General features: G+C 37.4%; 1 protein-coding gene across 4 annotated transcripts; it reads left to right on the top strand.

The window, feature by feature from the left end:
• The first annotated feature begins 159 nt into the window (after positions 1–159).
• Positions 160–19,591, top strand: LOC117370543 (macrophage-stimulating protein receptor-like). 4 transcript variants are annotated; one of them, XM_055221718.1, is made up of 21 exons: positions 160–245; positions 1,295–2,574; positions 6,336–6,506; positions 7,594–7,710; positions 8,244–8,414; positions 8,816–8,979; positions 9,474–9,603; positions 10,130–10,266; positions 10,405–10,584; positions 10,722–10,830; positions 11,711–11,941; positions 13,024–13,161; positions 14,491–14,653; positions 14,740–14,814; positions 15,416–15,619; positions 16,181–16,261; positions 16,356–16,537; positions 16,623–16,732; positions 17,050–17,215; positions 17,639–17,775; positions 18,535–19,591. In XM_055221718.1, the coding sequence occupies exons 2-21, from the start codon at positions 1,381–1,383 to the stop codon at positions 18,761–18,763; spliced, it is 4,089 nt and encodes a 1,362-aa protein (XP_055077693.1). In that variant the 5' UTR covers positions 160–245; positions 1,295–1,380; the 3' UTR covers positions 18,764–19,591. The 4 variants fall into 4 exon arrangements, with proteins under 4 accessions (XP_055077693.1, XP_055077692.1, XP_033821881.1 ...); XM_055221717.1 differs by having other exon boundaries at positions 15,413–15,619; XM_033965990.2 differs by having other exon boundaries at positions 14,740–14,829.
• The last annotated feature ends 1,226 nt before the right edge of the window (positions 19,592–20,817 follow it).

Raw genomic sequence — 20,817 nt, 5'->3', positions numbered from 1 at the left:
CGTACATTATGAATAAATACCTTCACGCTTAGCTTATATTAAGATGCATATTATATAAAGTCATTTGTAGAGGCAGCATTAGTTTAGCTCGTCTAAGGCTATAATTAACACGTTCACTCTTTTATTATGAAATCTCACACAGAGCCATTTCCGGTTGCGCAGATAAATTGTAGTTGCCAACTTTGACGCTGGAGTGGCGTGTCAGTGCGTAATCTGTGCCAGTGGAGACTTTCAGCGCGCTTCAGGTGAGTCCATAGATTTATGTAAAAGGTTTCAGATTAGATTATCACGAGGAAAAAAATAGTCCGTGGGTCATGCTAGTGTCATATACAGGGCGTTTGCTTTTCTATTTGTAATAAATTGAGTTTATCTTGTAAATTGTTATATTGTAACAAGTTCACGATTCATGAATGAGTACTGGCCAATGTACTTGTTGTTCCTGCGCAATAGAAATGTCAAATGTTTAACGCAGATATGTTGTTTTATTCCGACAATACTAACTTACTATTTTAATTATCTGCATCTACACACCGTAGGCAACATGTTGTGTTTACTTAAGGCTTCCTCATTCTCTCAGGACTTCAACATTTCCATAGTCATTCTACGGGCTCCAACAGGTCCTGTCCTGCCCCTGGATTTGATCTCACCCTCAATAACTTATTTCAATCATAAGCTTTTAAGCCATCTGCGCTCTCACTTATACTATGTAGCAGAATTAGGTGCTGTCAGTTGTTAACCCCTTTAAAGGTCCACTATGTAACTTTTTTTGATGGGTGCCTGCTAAGAGATGTTATTGCCCTGCCTCCACAGTATGGCATAACACTTGTTTATGTTATTTATTTATTTTCAATCTTAGTATTCAAAGTTTTTAGTATTCAAAAATGCATGCGTTCTTAAGCCTACATTGAGTGGGATTGCCCCTCCACAAATCTGATGTCTGGCCAAGTGACGTCACATTGTCTCCATGGAGATAGCTAAATTTACGGTCATACTGTGGGACAGGCAAGCAGGCAAGCAGATTACGCAATCTCCAGAATCAGAAAAGTTACACAGTGTACCTTCAATATCTAGACTCACATGCTCAATTTCTATCATCAGTGTGCTCAAAAAACAGAGGCAAAAGTGACTAAGTATTTTGCCCAATGACACAACAATAAAATTCAATGGTGACATCAGGGTATTTTAATTGCAGGTGAACTCCGACTTTACCTCATTTTGTCATAGTAATACTTTCACTTGAGTGCAGTCGGTTCTGTACTATTGATCCAACATTTTTCTTGTGTTTCTTCCGCAGAGCTCCTGCTGATTTTCCATAATGTTTTCACTGAGGACCATCTCTTGTAGGTAACATTAACACACCACCTATTGACTGGCTTGGAGATGATCAAGTGGACCGCCTTACTATGGATAATACTATGGATATCACAAAATGCCCGGGGACAGGGCCTTTGTCCCAACTCTGTACGACAACAGGTAGATTTCAACATAATCTACCAAAACCTCACTTACTACCAAGCAGAAAAACCTATTCAAAATATAGCCATAAACACAGAAGATAAACAGATATACATTGGCTCTCAAAATATCATTGAAGGCATTGATAGTCACTTGCAGAAAATTTGGGAGGTGAAGACAGGTCCTATTGGGAGTCCAGACTGTCAAACTTGTAAGTTGGCTGACGTTGAAATCGACCCCTCAGACCCAGTGGATACCGATAATGAAGTTTTGCTCATTGACCCTACTGCATATCTGTTTCCCTATTTATACGTTTGTGGGAGCACTGAACATGGGATATGCTACATTATTGATTATTCACAACCACTGGAAAAACCTCAATGTCTCTACAAACAATGGCAAAACACACAGTTTATTTGCCCGGATTGTGTTGCTAGCCCGCTTGGTACAAGAATGATTATAGTAGAACAAGGTGCCACTTCATATTTCTTTGTGGCAAATACAGTGAATGATAAAGTGACGGAAAAGTACCCAAGAAGGTCCATATCTGTGCTCAGACCACTTTCTACTGAGGATGGATTCGAGCTGGTAATGAGTGGATTTACAGTGCTTCCAAATCTTCGACAATCGTATAAAATTGATTACATCTACAGCTTTGCCACTGAGGATTTTGTCTACTTTCTGTCACTGCAAAGAGAGGATGCATCAAAAAGTAACTCGCCTTTCCGAACCCACCTTGGACGGTTACCTGTTGGGATTCATGAGGTGTGGATGTACAGAGAAGTTGTGCTTGAGTGTCGTTATGTCCCAAAACGAAGGAGGAGAGAGACTGCAAGTAATGTGGTATTCAATGGACTACAAGCTGCATATTACGGACATGTAGGGAAAGAATTGGCAAAACAACTGGGTTTGGATGTGGGGGAAAAAGTACTCTATGGGGTATTCGCTCCAGTCAGTGAAACAGGACGCATCGGTAAAGAGTCAATGCTGTGTGTGTTTTCATTGAAACAAGCGAACCAGGCCATAGAGGAGGGAGTGGAGTCGTGCTGCTCCACTGGCACTGAGCAGCTGTCCAGAGGGCTGTGCCACTTCCAGATGTGTGAAAACTGTCCACATGAGGTGAGTTCATTCATATATCCATCTGTTTTTTAAGATTTGTGGACTAGACAGATTAAGTAGGGTTTTATATCGCTGTATATAAATGACTGTAGCTCAGTTGGTAGAGTGTTTGTCCACTGATCTGAAAGTTGCTCACTGCTCTCGATATAAACATCACTGGTAGAGCAGTAAGAGGTTGGTAGTATGACTCCAGATGAATACTACTGTTGTGTCCTTGGGCAAGACACTTAACCAACCTCACACCCAGTATCTGCGTACACTGGTGTATGAATGTGTGAGTAGTTCCTTGATGTAAAGCCTTGAAGGTGAAAAAGCATTATATAAAATGTGACCATTTACCATTAAAGTATAGACAATATATGATAATACTGAAACAAAATTATTCCCAAACTATCCAAATATAAAACAGAATTATCCCCCCCAAAACTATTTTAAATATACAATATGGTATCAAAACATGGAACACAAGTTAAACACTTTGGTAGTTTGTTTACATCAATAATGAGTCAGATAACTCATTTATAATTTATCGCTTATGATAGTGCAGAAAAAAATAGAATGTTCCCCACTAGTCCAAAGAAAAAGTGCTCACAAACAATGCTGACTCTCCCATAATAAATGTTCCTTTATTGAAAAAAAAGTAAGTTGATATAGTGATTACCCTGACAGGCCAAACTATGGGCAAGGACGTGTTGTTTTAGGACAGCTGCCCACCGTTCACTTCACTGACTAGTTGCTATGTTTTGCAATAATAACTTCTGTCCCTGGTCACAAACATGATTAAACAGGGCTAGTTTGGACTGACTCTTGTTGCAGAACCCTTATTTTGAGTCCTGTGCTGTTGATGGAAATTCATAATATGATTCATTGCTCTAATATATCTCTCACCGTTTATAAATTGTGGTAATGATACTTTTGTAGTTTTACCGTCAAAAAAGGCAAGTATTTAGCTCCAGGTGTGCATGAGTGTTCAAAGACTTACCCCAGGGAGGGGCTGGTGACTCAGAGCACTGACCTGCAGTTAAAAAAAAGCATTTAACTTAATACTTTTAGTCTAATACTCTAGTAAAAATATGGTTAGTCAGTTTGTAACTCTATGGGTAATACCTAATTAAAACCTGATTCAGCATTCTACCACATCAAAACACTGTGAATAGGTATATCATTAACATGCAGATCAAATAATTAAGGTGTGGTTTCGGTCTTGAGCTGCGTACATAGACTGTCCTTTGAGCTCTCTCGGGTAGCACACCTAGAGGAATGCTAGCAAACACCACTCATAAATCTTACTGATAAAACTAAGGAATTTAAACTGGGGCAGTGTTAACATGGACAGTGCAATCAAAGTGTATGAGAGCAGGAAGCATGTAGAAGAAACCATATGTCACTCAGTAGACTTATAAATTTCAAGTTTTGAAGTTTCATTATTCCCACAATCCTACTGCTGTGTCCTTTGGCAAGACACTTCACCCTCTTGCTTGTATGATTGTGTATAAATAAGGTGTTCATAAGGACTGTAGACTTAAGCTGCCAGCCCAGCTTCTATAAGAAATGAATGAACAATACATCAAATCATAAAGCACTTGCAAATAACTCATGTAATCGTATTTATGGGTTTCACCTTCCTGTTTTTGAGACTTTTTCCATTTAAAACAAGTAATATTTTGTTTTGAATTGCTAATGGAAATGGCAACGCCCAGGTTTTGCTTCATTTTGAAACTCATTGATTGGTATGGCTTAGATTCTGTTTCATTTTTGATTCATTCATGAACATTTTGATACACCATTTAAACAAACAGTATGGATATTTTTACAGGATGTCTCTGCCATAGTGTAAATTGTTAGTGTAAGTTATTTACGTTCAGTTATTTAAGTTACTTTAAGTATTTGAGTGACTGAAAAGATCAAATGGAGCTTCATACAGGACAGGAGCATGTTCAGACAGGACCCCTCATTACTGTGCACTGGAATGTTTACTTTTTACTTTACCACTTCCTGTTTTACATTATATCAACAATTTTAAGTTTGATGAGTCATGACATTCCCAGATATCTAGTCTATAAGGAAATCATTTACTACCAAAAGGTACACTATGCAACTTTTCTGGTGGAGGGTCCGCTACCTGCTTGTCTCCATGGAGATGTTATGGTATGGCATTAAACTAAGCTATCTTGCATTTATTTAGTTATTGGCATTGTTTTTATTGCTAAGAATATATCTTGCTTTGTTACTGTGAACAGAGTCGCCTCTCCACAGATATGACATGTACCTTGGCCTGGGACGGCAGCTCCTTGTATTCATAGAGGTAGAGTTTAATGCCATACTGTGCAATATTGTTGGAAAAGCATTTAGATCTCCATAGAGACAAGCACATTGCAGACTCTCCATCAGAAAACTTACAAAGTGCATCTTTAAGAATGTTTTTTTATGTTCAGTTCATTTAGGTCTTAAACTTGTTTATATTAACATCCGTCCACACTTTATAATCCTATTTATATACCTGTAACGTCAAGGGTGAAAATGACAAACAATTACAAAAGAAGGTTGTGAAGTCCCCCATAGTCTTTTGAATGAACCATAAACACTTGTTGAGTCATTCCTCCAAAACATACACCCACAGCACAGGATTTATTGTTTAGAGATAGACTAGTGTAGCAGCAGTGCTCTGTGGAGATGAGACTCAATGTAAACCTATTGAAGCCATAGTGACTGCACTTTTATAGCCCTGTTCGCAGTTGTTGACACGACTAGAGGCCCACTCTTCCGTTGTAAATGAATTACAATCCTTTAGGCTGTGTTAAAAGTGAGAACATCTTGCCAACACATGTAACTGCTCCAATATTACCTTGAAGTAAAGTTAAAGAAGACGTGTTATGCCTTTTCTAGTACTTGGTAATAGCTACTACACTACAACATATATACATAAACTAATAGTATTATGTCAACTGGATGTTGTTCACTCATAAACATAAATAGATCATTATTAGAGATATTTGGACTTTATAGCACATCGACTATCAGCCTTAAATAGGCTAGCATAGGCCAGTATTTTGTTTTGGTCAACCTGCTGCCTCGAAAATACACACAAAGCTCCATATTAACACTTTAATATGAACAGATAGCTGCATAAAACATGACTACACAGGACTCTTATAGGCTTGTGGTAAGAAAGGTGTTGTGGGTGAGTTTGTAGAAAATTTAAATTACATAATTAAGAAAATAAATAAAATTGGCCCCAAAATATCGTCAGAGCTTATCAGCCATCGGTTGCTCTGGATTTTAAACAACTGGTATCAGCAACAGCCATGATCTCATATCGGTCAATCTCTAATCATTATTTTATATTTTGTTCATTAAAAACCGCAATATTGATCTAAATCTTCTTAGTAATAGGAACTGAACCATTGACTTCCTGTTAAAGATGCTGAAGTGATTAGCGCCGCATCTTCATAGTGGCATTTCGTTTTTATTTTAGAAAACAAGATTTATTTTCAATCCTACATGTATGAATCTTTTATAAATAAACACAAATAAATAGGGAAGATGGCGGGAATAGGCTGTAGGTGAAAACTGTCATTTCCAGAGCACTCAAGCCCTTTACCGAACAATACAGAAATACTCAAACATGCATGAATCAAAATGCAACTTTGAGTAAACCAATGATAAGAGAACGGTATCATAACATGTTTAAAAGCTCATAAACATTAATTTTTGCATATTATGTCCCCTTTAAATTGAAGTAATTTATTTTTTTTCTTCAGAACTCTAATAATACCTGCACTACAATGCCGACGATGGTGTCCAAGCCGTTTTACAGACTGGATGTGTTTAACAGTGAGATGAAGAACGTTTTGTTTACCTCTGTTCTGATCACCATCCACGAGCAACTCACTCTGGGACACTTTGGGACGTCTGATGGAAGAATACTGCAGGTGAATACTACATTTTTACCTTTACTGCTTTTTGGGTTTGTCAAAAAAATCAATATTCAGATACAAATGTGATACTAGCTACTAATTCCACTGACACAATAACCCAAGAGCACAGCATTTAAACCATAAAAACTATTCTAAATCGACGATATTGTTAAAAAAAATCATGAGTTGTAATAAATAAACAGCAGAATGAAACACTTCAGTCAAGTCATTAGTTTGCATCTGTAAGGAGTTAGGGAAGTTATTAATTTAACCTTTTATATCTTAAATCTTATCATACAGCCAGAAAATAATGATTAAAAAAATCCCAGTAGTGCAAAGAAAATGTACACATGATAAATACAGCTCCCAAAAATATTGTTCCAACTAATAAGTCAATATAGTGATTATTGTGACAGGCCTACACAAAAAAGACAAAAAAGTGAACCTTTCCTGAATAAGTTTAAAATTGATTGAATCAGAACTACTTTAGGACCACATAGTAACTGTAAAGAAACTACTAATATTTATGTTGAAAATTACATTACCGGTATATTTTATCCATTATATTCTACTTGTTACTAGTGGTTTACTGTGATTGTGGTATTAAAATCGGCTTCAACCATCAAGGCTCTTCCTTGCATGAAAATCAAGTTTTAATTTTCCATATTGTGACAAAACAACTCCTTTTAATACGTTCAAAATGATATACTATTGATACAGGAGACAGTATTTATAAGGTTAACAAAAATGTATTCCATGTTGTTCAGGGCACAAATACACAAATACTCGGAGTAAATCTCAAATATCCAATGAGTTAAAAATCCTCTTTTGCAAGTGGGACAGGGGAATATTGGCACTGTCATTTCTGAGAGAAAAATGAACCAAGACAAAAATCCATTGATGCAATAACCTGATCTTTCATTTAGTGTCTTCATTATATTAAAATTTCAAACTCAGTTTCATTTCTGAGGAAAAGGTTTAGTAACCGATATAGGTCAATATCATTCTCAAACCTTTCAGGAAAGGTCCAACTTTGTGCTGTTTATGTGATTTAATTCAGTTGTAATCCTGCAGATCCTGTGATGCCTTTTTTGTGTTGCAGATTATTTTGACATTGTCCAGTCCCACAGTTTATGCAAACTATTCTCTGGGAAGTACTCAAGTCTCAAGAACTGCAGCCGTATCAGAAGACTCCCTTCTGTTTGTGGTTGGAAACAAGGTACTTATGGCCTTTTCCTTTATCTGTAGTGTTCAGTGGCAAAAGTTGTTACAGTCTGTCGCTTCTCTCCATGTACTAGAGATACTGATACTACACTTTGATACTAGAGATGTCAAGGTAACAAAATTCAGAATTACAATTATTGTGATTAAAAACATTACAATTTTATAATTATTAAAAAAATAAATAACCAAACAACAGTGAAATCTTAAATTTATTTCATACCTAGTGACTAATACACAAGACTATAGAGTATAGATTGAATTAAAATGACATAATTTTGCTTCTTATGGTAATGTCGTGACTTGAATAATTATGATTTTTAGCCAAATAATCTTGAAATCCCTAATTCCCACATAAGAGGTAAGAGTTCTGGTGTCCTATCATTGCAGCAGCTTATTTTTCTAAACATTAAAAAAGATTTACTGACAAGGGTTACACTATAATTTATGAATTTCCCATCAATCCTTTCCAAGCTTTACATTCACAATTTGCATTTTACTATTATTAAGTATGTGTATATGTGTTTACAGTTGTTCAAGGTGCCCTCCACAGGACCTGGATGTGCTCACTTTGTCACTTGTGCAAAGTGTCTGACTGCTCCCGTCTTTATGAACTGTGGCTGGTGTTCAGGAGTCTGCTCCCAAAAACACGAGTGCAGCTCACAGTGGAGCCAAGACTCCTGCCCACCCATCATTACAGAGGTACTATGTTGTTATCCTAAATCAAGGTTTAGTGTTCAAATTATTTAGTGAACAACCTCTCTTAACTTTTGCTTTGTTTAAATCATGCATGTGTGAGTTATCTTGAAATTTAGTCCATCTCTCAAGAAGCCAAAGCTTTAAAAGCAATAAAAATCCTTTTGATAAAAAATACTATATTGTGTAACATTAATAAAACACTGAATGTGTCACCAAAAATATGTGTACAGCAGTCAAAGCACCTTTCAGAGTAAGTTTAAATCCATACAGTGTCACATTACAGGCAACACAATTACATCTCCATGGAGCCAAGCAGGCGGCGCCCTAGTGGACCCCCTACTAGTTATGCTATGAAAGTCACACCTGTAAAATACTAAACCAGCCGCATTCTTGTTTATTTGCAGTTTTACCCAAATGTGGCCCCTGCTGGTGGGGAGACTGAGCTGACACTGTGCGGTTGGGACTTTATGACGCAGCCTCCTCTCAGCATCACTGACCAAACCCACATCATCACTGTGGGATTAGGCAGCCCCTGCACCCCCCTGCCCCTACAGAGCAGTAGTACTAAGTAAGTAGTACTACACAATTATGCAGGCTGTTACATGGTTTTAAATAGCAGAAGTAATCTGGGTTGATAGAGATTTTAGGGTTTTTTTATTTTATTTTTTTTTATTATTATTTGTGTGTATTATCTCCCCTTTTGATAACATTTGTTGACATTAAACTTGGAGTACTCATGTTTGACTCTTAGTCTTAACATTGAGTCATATGGAAAGGATTTTTTTTATTTATTTAAACTTTTCAACCCCTTTGTATCTGTCCCAAATCCAGAAATTTCCTCTCATTGAGGTGAATATTTTCTTGAGTCTGTATGTGGTTCATTTGATTTACCATATTCAGCCCACCTGTATTACTCATTTTTACTTTGTTTTGATTGTAAATGTCTATAGTCACTTTTGTTTTGTTTTATTTTTTTATTAACCTTAAACAAGCTACCCCGCACCTTCACAATCGTCACTACCTTCCCTTGACTCATTCATGTCCTTTTGGTCTCTAAAACAGACTGGTATGCAAGATCCACAAACACAGCCCTACGGATAATGTAAACATAACTCTACAAGTGCGTGAGACGTCAGGGCCGGGACGATTCTCAATACAAGGCCAAACTCAAATGTCTGGCTTCTCCTTTGTGGTAAGAGCAACAAATAAAACAATTACATTACATTATGTATAAGTCTATTCTACTTCATAAACTGTATGTAGCCTGCCCTCCTACAGTTTTCAAAGGGATAACAATCACAACTGAATCTGGGTTGCCAGTGATTTAACTTGCATATGGATGATACATACACATTTTTTTGTAATTGTAATTTCAGTATATGGACACGAAATGTTTTATGTGAAAGCTCAGAACCTCCAAAATTCACTCACTGAGCTGTAGAGGCTGCACTAGCACTGATTCATGAGTGGCTGCAAGTGCTAGGATTTAGGTACTGTGGATTCAGATCAGAAAGAGTCCTTTTTAGGTTTAAACCAACTGGAGTTAGAGATTGAACCTGACAGCCTAAAAGAGAGACTCACATTAGGCTCATTGTACTTTCTTGGATAATCGCCCTGAGAACAAAAACACCAAATTATAACATAAATAACATGACCATCAATATCTGATGTTTTTGCAAGTATAAATCAACATTACAACTAAACTTTTATCAAAACAGGTGCCAACTTTAACCGAAGTAACACCAGACTATGGGCCCAGGTTTGGGGGGACATTGGTGACACTAAGAGGCAGCTATTTGAACTGTGGGAACAAGCAGCAAGTTCTTATTGGAGACAAACCATGTGACATCAAAAGGTAAAGATAATAGATAATAAGTCTGTTATTTGTTATTATTTTTATTATGTTATCTTTACATTATATATAGAGAGAGATTTATATTATGATTTAATTTTATTTACAATTATTATTACTATATTTTTATGTATTTTTCAGTGTAAAGGATGAAACCGATTCTACATCTTTGATCGTGTGCCAAACAGCGTCTGCGTCGGCTGTAGGAAAAGTCCCTGTCAAAGTGCTCATTGATAATTTTGAAATAGACAGCTCTAAACAGTTTGACTACAGAGTCAATCCAACCATAATCTCCATACAACCTCACTGCAGTTTTAAAAGGTATTATTCAATATTGTATTATTTATTTTTCTTATTACAGGTGTATCACAAAACATTACAGTATATATATTTTTTATTAGAATTAAAACAGCTAAAGTTGTAAAATGATTTCTATAATATTAATTTCTCTTTATCAGTGGCTCCAAACTCTGGATCAAAGGCTATAACCTGACCTCTGCGCACAAAACTGTCATTCAGTACAACTCGCCCAACCCTTTTCTGCCAAAATCTTTTCATCTTCAACAAGTAAGCTCTTAACACTTCTTGATCATGTAAAATTATACATGTTCACGCATATTTTCTTTCTGTAAACGTATAAAACATTTACCTACCTAAATATAGTCATAAAAGGTTGTATGTCATTATACTCTTTGTATTAACTCCAAACAGGTAAAATAACTTGAGACATTAAAGAAAAGTTGTTAAGCTACTGTTAGGCACATCACTGCATGTTAGAACACATAGTTGGAATAATAATTAATTCTTCATATTGTAGCGTTCTGGTGTAAGGAAACATGCCAAATTTCCTGGTTGTTTATTTCCTGAACACAAGGACTACTGTAGGCCATAACCAATGCCAAAACAAAAGCAAAACAACAGCAGTCTCAACACACTAGAGCCAGTCTCCAAAACAGAGCTGTAACTGACAAATAGAGCGTTCACATCAACTTAATAACAACCAAGTGTCACATGCAAAAGCAGTTACATTAACAACAACACATAAACAGTTACAAGAACAAAAAGGTGTCAGCTCTGAACTAAATGCAGAATATCAGATCATTTCATTATGTAGCACTTTTCCAGTAATTTTCCACTTATTTATTCACTCTATATTCTTTTGTGGTAAGCTACTACTGTTGCCACAGTTGCCCTGGGGTAGACTGACAGACGTAAGGCTGCCAGTCTGTGGCATCGACTCCACCATACACCACTAATCACTCACGCACACACCACATTTATACTGCACAATGTCTCAACATCAGTATACACTAGAGCCACTGCTGTTCCACTGTGGCACCTTCCATCCATGCACTAAGCTTATATTTAAATTGTAATATTGAATTTCATTGATCTTTCCCTCACAATACTCCACCTCATTGCTCTGTGTCTGCACATGTGTTTTCAGGTCTGCAGTGGTCCGGTCAATGCCTCTCATATGGAGTGCATGGCTCCGGCGTTTCCTGAGGATTTGGTGCAGGAAAAGTCTTACTCCGGTCTTCTGTCGGTTCACATGGACGGAAAAAGTCAGCTGTGGAGTGGACGATTCGACTATCATCCCGACGCCAAAGTCATCCCTTTTGAGAGCGATGACCACGTGTTACAGCTAAAGCCAGGAGACACAGAGGTTTCACTGCATGTATGTATCAAACTAGAGCTGCATTAAATATTATATTGATACATATTACAAACCATTAATCTGACAGCTACAGCTACTTTTTCACTGAATACTTCTTAAAGATGCACTGTTTAACTTTTCTGGCAGGTGTCAACCAGCTGCTTGTTACCATAGAGATGTTTTTGCTTTATCTGGAATGTCCCAAAGTATAGCACTAAACTTATCTATACTGCATTTATCCAAGTGTACGTGTTCAAAAAGCAGGCTGGTCTTCCCGCCCGCAGAGATAAGTTACTGTAAATGTCATACTGTGGAACATTCCAGGCAAACTTCATCTTCATGGAGACAAGCAAGTGGCAGACCATACACCAGAAAATGTTACATAATATACATTTAACAATTGTATTGTGTAATGTAGGTTAATATAAAAGCATGTTACTGATTAAAATGTCATTTGAGGTCTTTTCAATTTCCATTTAAATGGAAATGTATGTGATTATAGTAAATTTCATTAGTCATTGCAGCCTCTCAATTCACTGTTAAATGGCCCATATTATTCTATTTTCCGGTCTGTTATAATATTGTTTCCTCATCAGTAACATAAGTGGAGTTGTGTTTTGTTTCATTCACACAAACCCTGTATATTTAGGCTGAGTTCTTCTCTCAGACAGAAATCACTCTCTTCAACCTTGTGATGTCATGAAGTGCTCCACTCTGACACTTTCACTAAAATTATTTGGATTATTTCAGCCCTGGAATTGCCAATCTCTAGTGAATTTAAGGTAAAAGGAGCTGTTAACCTGAAAACTACTACTTCATGACATCACAAGGTGGAACAGAGCATGTTGAGCTTTGGAGATGTAGACAGACTAATAATAAAGGGTTAGTCAAACGTGTGAATGATAAAACACAACTCCAGGGATGTGAAGATCATCATCAACAGTTACATGAGTAACAACATCAGATAATGAATGTACCACTCTTGCAATTCAAATGTATTAGTTCTATTTCTGAAATGACATAATCTTTTTTTTTTTTTTGCAATTAGTATATAGCAAGGATGTTGTGTTGTATTATGAAATATTTATTTTTACACTTTGCAGCATCACAAACTGAACACTTGTATGAAGATCGCCATGACGATTGGAGGAGTAGACTGTAACCCTCAGGTTCTGTCTAATGAGCTCACCTGCAGAATCCCCAAAGGAGTGGTCATTCCCACTGAAGGACTGCCAGTCAAAGTGAGAATACATCTAATAACAAAACTTTTTTTTAATCATATCAAAAGTGATACAGCTCTGAAATATTAAAAACAGAAAACAATCTTTCAAAATGGTTACTTCTGAATCAAGCCTGTGATAACCAAATGTGAAATTGTGCTGCCACGTGCTGCTGCCGGCCTCATCTGTTCTGTGTTATGTCTGTAGATTTTGTCTGTCTTTGTTTTACTAATTGCCTGCTTACCTGCACTAACTTTTAGAACATTTTACTAATAACTAAAATAACTATTTACATCTTGCCATAGGGACTGCAGTTGGAAACTAGCTGTACAGCTAATACTGGCGCATTTACAGAAATGTTGATTAATGTGCATTGTCCCTATTCAAATAAGTTTCAACGATTTTATTAGTTTAACATTGTCGGCCCTGAGTACATTTACATGTCCAGTAAAAATCAGAGAACTAATAAACAGATAACACAGATAACCTTTCTGGTGGAGAGTTTATCACCTGCTTGTTTCCATGGAGGTGCCACTACTTTGTCTGGAATTAGGGCCGGTCAATTTTGTCTAAAAATAAAATTGACGATTTTCTCTGCTGAACATGGTCTGCAAACTACAAAAATTGTCAAAACAAAATTTTTTATAATTATTTCAATTAAAGTTGTAGTGCTGTAAATACTAAGCTCCTTTTGGCTAAAATGATCATTTTTGTAGTGGACAGTAAATAGAAAACTCAGTATAAAAGCTAAACCTCACTTTAAAAGTCAGTGATTTCAGTTCTGGCCCAGTGTTGAACTCCTTTGCGTTTCTGTTCCCATAAAATAGATTTTTTCCATTCAGATTCACCTGAACTTACATATTTTTTTGCCCTATCTGGAATATTCCACTGTATGGTATTATTCAAATCTTTCTTACATTCATTCAGTAGTTTATTCAACAGTAGCTTACATTTATTACAGTTCCATTACTTTGAGCAGACTCACTTATGCTTGTAGTGGTGTCGCCTGCTTGTCTCCATAGTGATAATAGTTAAGTTTAATGCTATACTCTGGAACATTCTAAAGCCATACTCTTTATTGAGACAAGCAGGTGGTAAACCTTCCACAAGAAAAGTAGTGTTTCTACTAGCATGTATGATATGCTATTTAACCTGTTGTTTGATCATTTATTTGAGATATTTTGCTTCCACTAATTGCAACTACTAAGCTTCTCACAAACCACTGCATTCTGTCTTGATTTAACTTTTAAACCACAGTGGTGTAACTCTACTGAGTTTATACCTATTATTTGATTCATTCAGTGAGTTAATTATTTAAACTACACCCCATTAACCTTTTTTCTGCTGAAGGTAATTGTGAATGGAGATGTGCACGATGTGGGGACTGTGCTAATCAATGAAGGCAACACCAGCACAGTGATCGCTGGAGTGGTTATGGGAATAATCGCTGCTTTAGTCGTAGGAGCTGGCCTTGCTTTAGCTGTCATGATCCATTTGAAAAAGAAAAAGAGAGGTAAGTTTATACCTAATGTGTAATTTCTGTTTTATGTGTTTTCTATGTGTTTCTTTTCTAATTATTTTGCATTTGTGTAATTTCAGCTAATATTGAGAATCGTTTGTCCACAATGATTTCTCGGAGCCGGATGGACAGCAATTATGAATTCTCCCCAACAGGTGACTACAGACGAGGTAGAAGTTATCATCATTTGATAACACTAATAATTATAGGTTTAAATTGCTACTTACCAACTATTCAAACCGTTAATACATCCTTAATACACAGAAAAAATGTTACTCAGTTTTAAGTACTGGACACCACTGTCCCCAATACTTTCATTTCAATGCATTGACAGAATTTTTAAATATTTCAGTAGATGTATTTTGTCATACAAAATATAGTAAAAAGAAATTTCAAAATAGGTAAACACACTTTGCAAGTTTATTGCAACTGCTATCCATGGGTTAGGGTTTGTACCAATGCAATAGTAATCAATAATTCAAAACAAAATTATGCAGAGAAAACAGGCTTCCATGCTTCACTGGGTCAAGTGATGACCAGTAAAAATGTTTTTAGGTGTCAGGTGGCTATTTCAAAATATGTCTTGGTCATTTTGTCATCCACATGTCACGTTGCCTATAAACAGGAAGCTTAAACCCATGATTATGCCAAGAATGCAACCATTTATTTTGGGCTCTGTTTTTGTTCAGATTCTTGATAAGAGTTTGGTGTATTTTGCATTAACATAATACACTCTTCCTTCCTGTGTTGCAGTAGACCTGTCCAGTCAAACATCGGGCTCAGGTATGGCATTCCAAGGTTTATTGTACGCTGCCAGCCACGACCACCTGGCAATGCCCCTGATGCCCCGGGACAACATCTCTATGGTCAGCCTGAGCTCGGAGCTGCTGGAGGAGGTCAAAGACGTGCTCATCCCTGCAGAGATGCTCCGAGTGGAGACCAACCAGATCATCGGAAAAGGTTTGTTGTCATACGCTTTGTTTATAATAATGTCTATGGAAACTTAAAAGTGCACCATGTAACTTTTACAGTGGAAGGCCTGCTGCTTTTCCTTGTTTCCATGGTAATGTTGTTGGTTTGCCTGGAATGTTTTGCAATATGGCATTAAACGAATCATATTTGCTTTTATTAAATTACATATGTATTTATATGTATTTTGAGCAGACTCACCTCTCCACAAATCTGACATGTAACCTGTAACTGTAACTGGTGGCGTCACCTACTTGTTTCCATGTAGATACAAAGGTTTAATGCCATACTGTGGAATGTTCTCAACAAAGTAATGACATCTCCCGGTGGCGGACCCTCCATCAAATAATTTACGCAGTGCAGTTAAGTGGCATACGGTGACAAAAGGCACAGAGAGAGAAGAGAGCATATTGGCTTTTTTGTCAGAAAAGACTTTCCAAATGCTTTTGAGTATTCTAATGTACACATGTGTTTTGTATATTGTTGAATCAACAGACAATATTAGCATAAACCACATTGATACAAACTCATACCTGTGTTTTTGAAATGCAGGGCACTTTGGCACAGTCTATCATGGATACTTGATTGACAGCAGCAAACAGGAGACCCACTGTGCAGTTAAATCACTGAACAGTAAGTATCTAAGTTACCAAAACTAATATTAGGCTATATTATCCATACTTTATACTCAGGCTTGTCTGTATAATGTTATGTCTTGTTTGAATAGGAATTTCAGATCTCAGAGAAGTGGACCAGTTCTTACGGGAGGGAATAATAATGAAAGCCTTCCATCACCCTAACATCCTGTCTCTACTGGGCATCATGTTGCCTAAAGAAGGGCTCCCCCTGGTGGTGCTGCCTTATATGAAACACGGAGATGTGCGTCACTTCATCCGCTCAGAGAAAAGGGTGAGGATCGTGCTATGTAATGGTGACTGTACAGTTTTACAGATAACATTATGGAAATACTGTAACTACTTGTTTGTCTTTACAGAATCCCACAGTGAAAGATCTGATAGGGTTTGGGCTACAGGTGGCCAAAGGAATGGAGTATTTGGCTCAGAAGAAGTTTGTTCACAGAGACCTGGCTGCACGAAATTGCATGTGAGTCGCTCAGTCAATCAATCAATCAGTCAATCAATGGTTTATTTGTATAGTCCTTTACAACACACATGTAACTAGCCTTCCAATGGAATTAAAAGTTCACAATAATTATCACAATAATAATTAGAATGATATAGAATATAATTAAAATGACAACCAACTGGTTTCAAGTAAGGAGAGTTGCATCCATAACAGGAAGAAAATGATTGTGGCTGTAACCGAAGAATAGCTTTCACTAAAACACAATAATTGGATTCTAGGCTGATTGCTAAAATGTAATTAATAAATCTAATAATGCTCGATATTCAAATGTCCAGGCTGGACGAAACTTTCACAGTAAAAGTGGCAGACTTTGGCATGGCAAGAGACATCTATGACAAAGAGTACTACAGTATACAGGATCACAAGACGGTCAAGTTACCAGTGAAGTGGATGGCCATCGAAAGCCTCCAAACACAGAAGTTTACTACCAAATCGGACGTGGTGAGTGCACCGTATACTTTTATAATCACATCTTCTATTCCATCTAAAATGCGCAAAGACAATTTATGCACAAAAAAGGTATTTTTTTGGCAGTTTAAACATTTAACAAAATAAACATGTTCATGTTTATTTTATTTGTATAATCACTATGTGCAGTTTAGAAATATGTTGGCCCTTGTTAACATTATGGTTGCTAGGTAACAGTTATAGAATTACCTCTATGTACGTCATATCTATTGTCCAAGTCCAACCAGGAAGTAAAATATAAATGTAATCAAAATTGTCAAAATATATGCACGTTTTTCAGTAAAATATAAAGGTCAAAGTATCATTTTAGAGAAATGAGCAGTCTAACCTGTCATATGTGCTTTAAATGTTGCTTTTCTTGTTAAGTTTTCTCTAGAACATGTTTTTGTGTTGCAGTGGTCCTACGGTGTCTTAATGTGGGAGCTGCTAACCAGAGGTGCCAGCCCGTATCCAGATGTCGACCCCTATGACATCACGCATTATTTGTTAAAGGGACGCAGGCTTCCTCAACCTCAGTTCTGCCCTGATGCACTGTAAGAATTTTTTTTTTTTTTTTTTTTTTTAGCAATTTCCCTTCTTGAATGTGTGCCTGGTGACTGTGTAATAGGAATGATTGCTATCTCTTGATATCATTGGGATAGGAGGAAGAACTGCGCAATCTTTTCCAACTGATAACGAGAAAATCTAGCCAGGCCAGTGGAGCCTCATGAAGTGAAACCAGCCTGTTTTTTGGCAAGAAATCCAGTGCATTCCTATTATAAGTAAAAATGGTTGAGTTTCTTCTTGTCGAATATTTTCTGCCTGATGAGAATATTAAGACATATTTTACATTTCACATTTTTGGACCAATTATTTTTGTATCTATTTATTATGTACCCACTTTTTTTTTTTTTTTTTTTTTTTTTTTGAGAGACTAAACATTTATTTCACTTTGGTTAGTTAGACTACAGTAGAAGAAATTTGATGGCCAGGCCCTTTGAGAGTGGCATTTAAGACTGGATAACATTGAGAAGGAAAATAGCCATACATTAAAAGTAAATAAATTATAAAACATATTAAAACACACTTATGTCATTTTTTTTTTTTGGACACTCTACAAAACAAAAAAATATGAAGATAACACAAAAAATTACCAACAGGTTATGGAAATGCAAGGTTGAACGTGTGAGTTTTTGTCAGTGATTTTAAGTGTAGTTTCTGAGTTCCAGAGGGTGGGGCAGTTGCAGAGAAGGCCCAATCCCCCTGGTCTCAAAAAATATTTGAGTTTTGAAATCCATCTCTTTTTATTTCAGATACACCCTGATGTTGATGTGCTGGGACCCTGAGCCCGACCACAGGCCCTCCTTCCACAGCCTGGTGTCAGAGGTGCAGCACATCCTGTCCTACCTGCAGGGGGAGCACTACATCAATCTGAAAGTCACATATGTCAACCTGGACCAGCCGAGACCATACCCCCCCATGACCGACTCTGCTGATGAACTGGAGGAGGATTCAGACAGGGACAATCCAAGTGAGGACTGAAGACTGTGGAACGACTGGTTTTCAATTTACAACTAGAGATTAATTTAAAGGAGCATTGTGTAAATTTAATGGTGGATTAGACTGGAATGTACCACCATTTAGATGGGGACATGTAAATTGTCTGTTGTTGTGGTTTGGTCAGATACAAATATCAAAATAATGCTCTTTAGCACTAAATGATCAGGTTAAACTTATGTGGGTTTTATTTTTTGGCATTTCTTATGAATATACCATCCATCCATCCATTTTCTTCTGCTTATCCGGGGCCGGGTCGCGGGGGCAGCAGTCTAAGCAGGGACTCCCAGACTTCCCTCACCCCGGACACGTCCTCCAGCTCCTCCGGTGGGACCCCAAGGCGTTCCCAGGCCAGCCGAGAGACATAGTCCCTCCAGCGTGTCCTGGGTCTTCCCCGGGGCCTCCTCCCGGTGGGACATGCCCAGAACACCTCCCTAGGGAGGCGTCCAGGAGGCATCCTGAGCAGATGCCCGAGCCACCTCAGCTGGTTCCTCTCAACGTGTAGGAGCAGCGGCTCTACTCCGAGCTCCTCCCGTGTGACCGAGCTCCTCACCCTATCCCTAAGGGTGCGCCCGGCCACTCTGCGGAGGAAGCCCATTTCAGCCGCTTGTATCCGCGATCTTGTCCTTTCGGTCATTACCCAAAGCTCATGACCATAGGTGAGGGTAGGAACGTAGATTGACCGGTAAATCGAGAGCTTCGCCTTCCGGCTCAGCTCCTTCTTTACCACAACGGACCGATACAGCGACCGCATCACTGCAGACGCTGTACCGATCCGCCTGTCAATCTCACGCTCCATCCTTCCCTCACTCGTGAACAAGACCCCGAGTGGAGGAGTTCAAGTATGAATATACCACATAGAATAATATGCTGTAAATATAAATATGCTGTAATGCCCCTAATCTGATATTGTTATTACATTCTTGAATCTGAAAACAACCAGTGGTACAAGGACTTTAATGCTATTGTGTGCCAAAATGCAATGGGACGATTGTATTTTCTGCAGAGACTTTCATTTTCAAGGGTAAAAATGGACAAAATGAATGTACTGTGTAACAAATGTGTGTAAATAGATATATAGGTATGTATGATGCAAAGATTTTAAAGAGAAAAATCTAGGTATTACATAAATTGTAACATTACTATAGCAAACCTGTGAAGACTTCCTTAGACTTGCAGGCAAAGTTAGGAGTCAAAGGTATGGACTTCCTTTGGTTCCATATCTTAATAATGACATTATAATATATGTGGAAGAACTCCCCAGTTTAGACTCAGTGCTACATGTCGTTCTTGGTGATGTAATGGCTGTTGGCTCTAAGATCGATTTTGAAATTGAGGTTTTATTGTTGCACAAAATCAAACTTTACAGTCTTGTGTAACTAAATAATAGTGATCTCTTAAAGAGAAGCTGTTATAAATCAAAATTAACTTCACTTGGCACATTGTAGGCCTAGTATTTCTTCATACATAGTTGGAAACCTTTCAGATTTGAAAAATTCCTGGATTGGTTCAGTCATAATATCTGGATTTTTGTGTATATATTTTTGGAAAGGGATATCTTTATGTATTTTCTTTTTTTTTCAAGAGTGAATAACTGGACTCAAACAACTGTTGATCTTACATAAACCAAAGCTGATGATCCACCACTAGAGGGCGTCCTCACTGCAGCAGGAGCACTCTGCTGCAGTGAGGCTGGGCTCCACAGACAGATGTTACACAAACACTGTAATAATTTCAACGAGTGAAATTCAGTATTCCTCTGCTGCAATATCCGTTCATTCATGATTCCAATTCAATGAAATCATACGAAACCTAAGGTTGTAAAAGCACTGATTTTATTTTTATTTTTTTTTACAAAGAACTTTTATAGGGTACTGTATATGATTTAAAGGGAAAGGTTATGTGTGCATTATTTTAATGGTACGCAGTTTCACTGTAATGTAGAAGTGTAGGACCTCAACAAAACACTGTATTTGATTAACCAAAAAACTAAACAAAACGAAAGCCGCAAAATGCTGCATTAAGGAGATTAGATGTAC

The sequence above is a fragment of the Periophthalmus magnuspinnatus genome, chromosome 5, assembly GCF_009829125.3.
Source record: "Periophthalmus magnuspinnatus isolate fPerMag1 chromosome 5, fPerMag1.2.pri, whole genome shotgun sequence".
NCBI lineage: Eukaryota > Metazoa > Chordata > Actinopteri > Gobiiformes > Gobiidae > Periophthalmus > Periophthalmus magnuspinnatus.
This window is presented reverse-complemented; position numbering and strand designations above follow the sequence as displayed.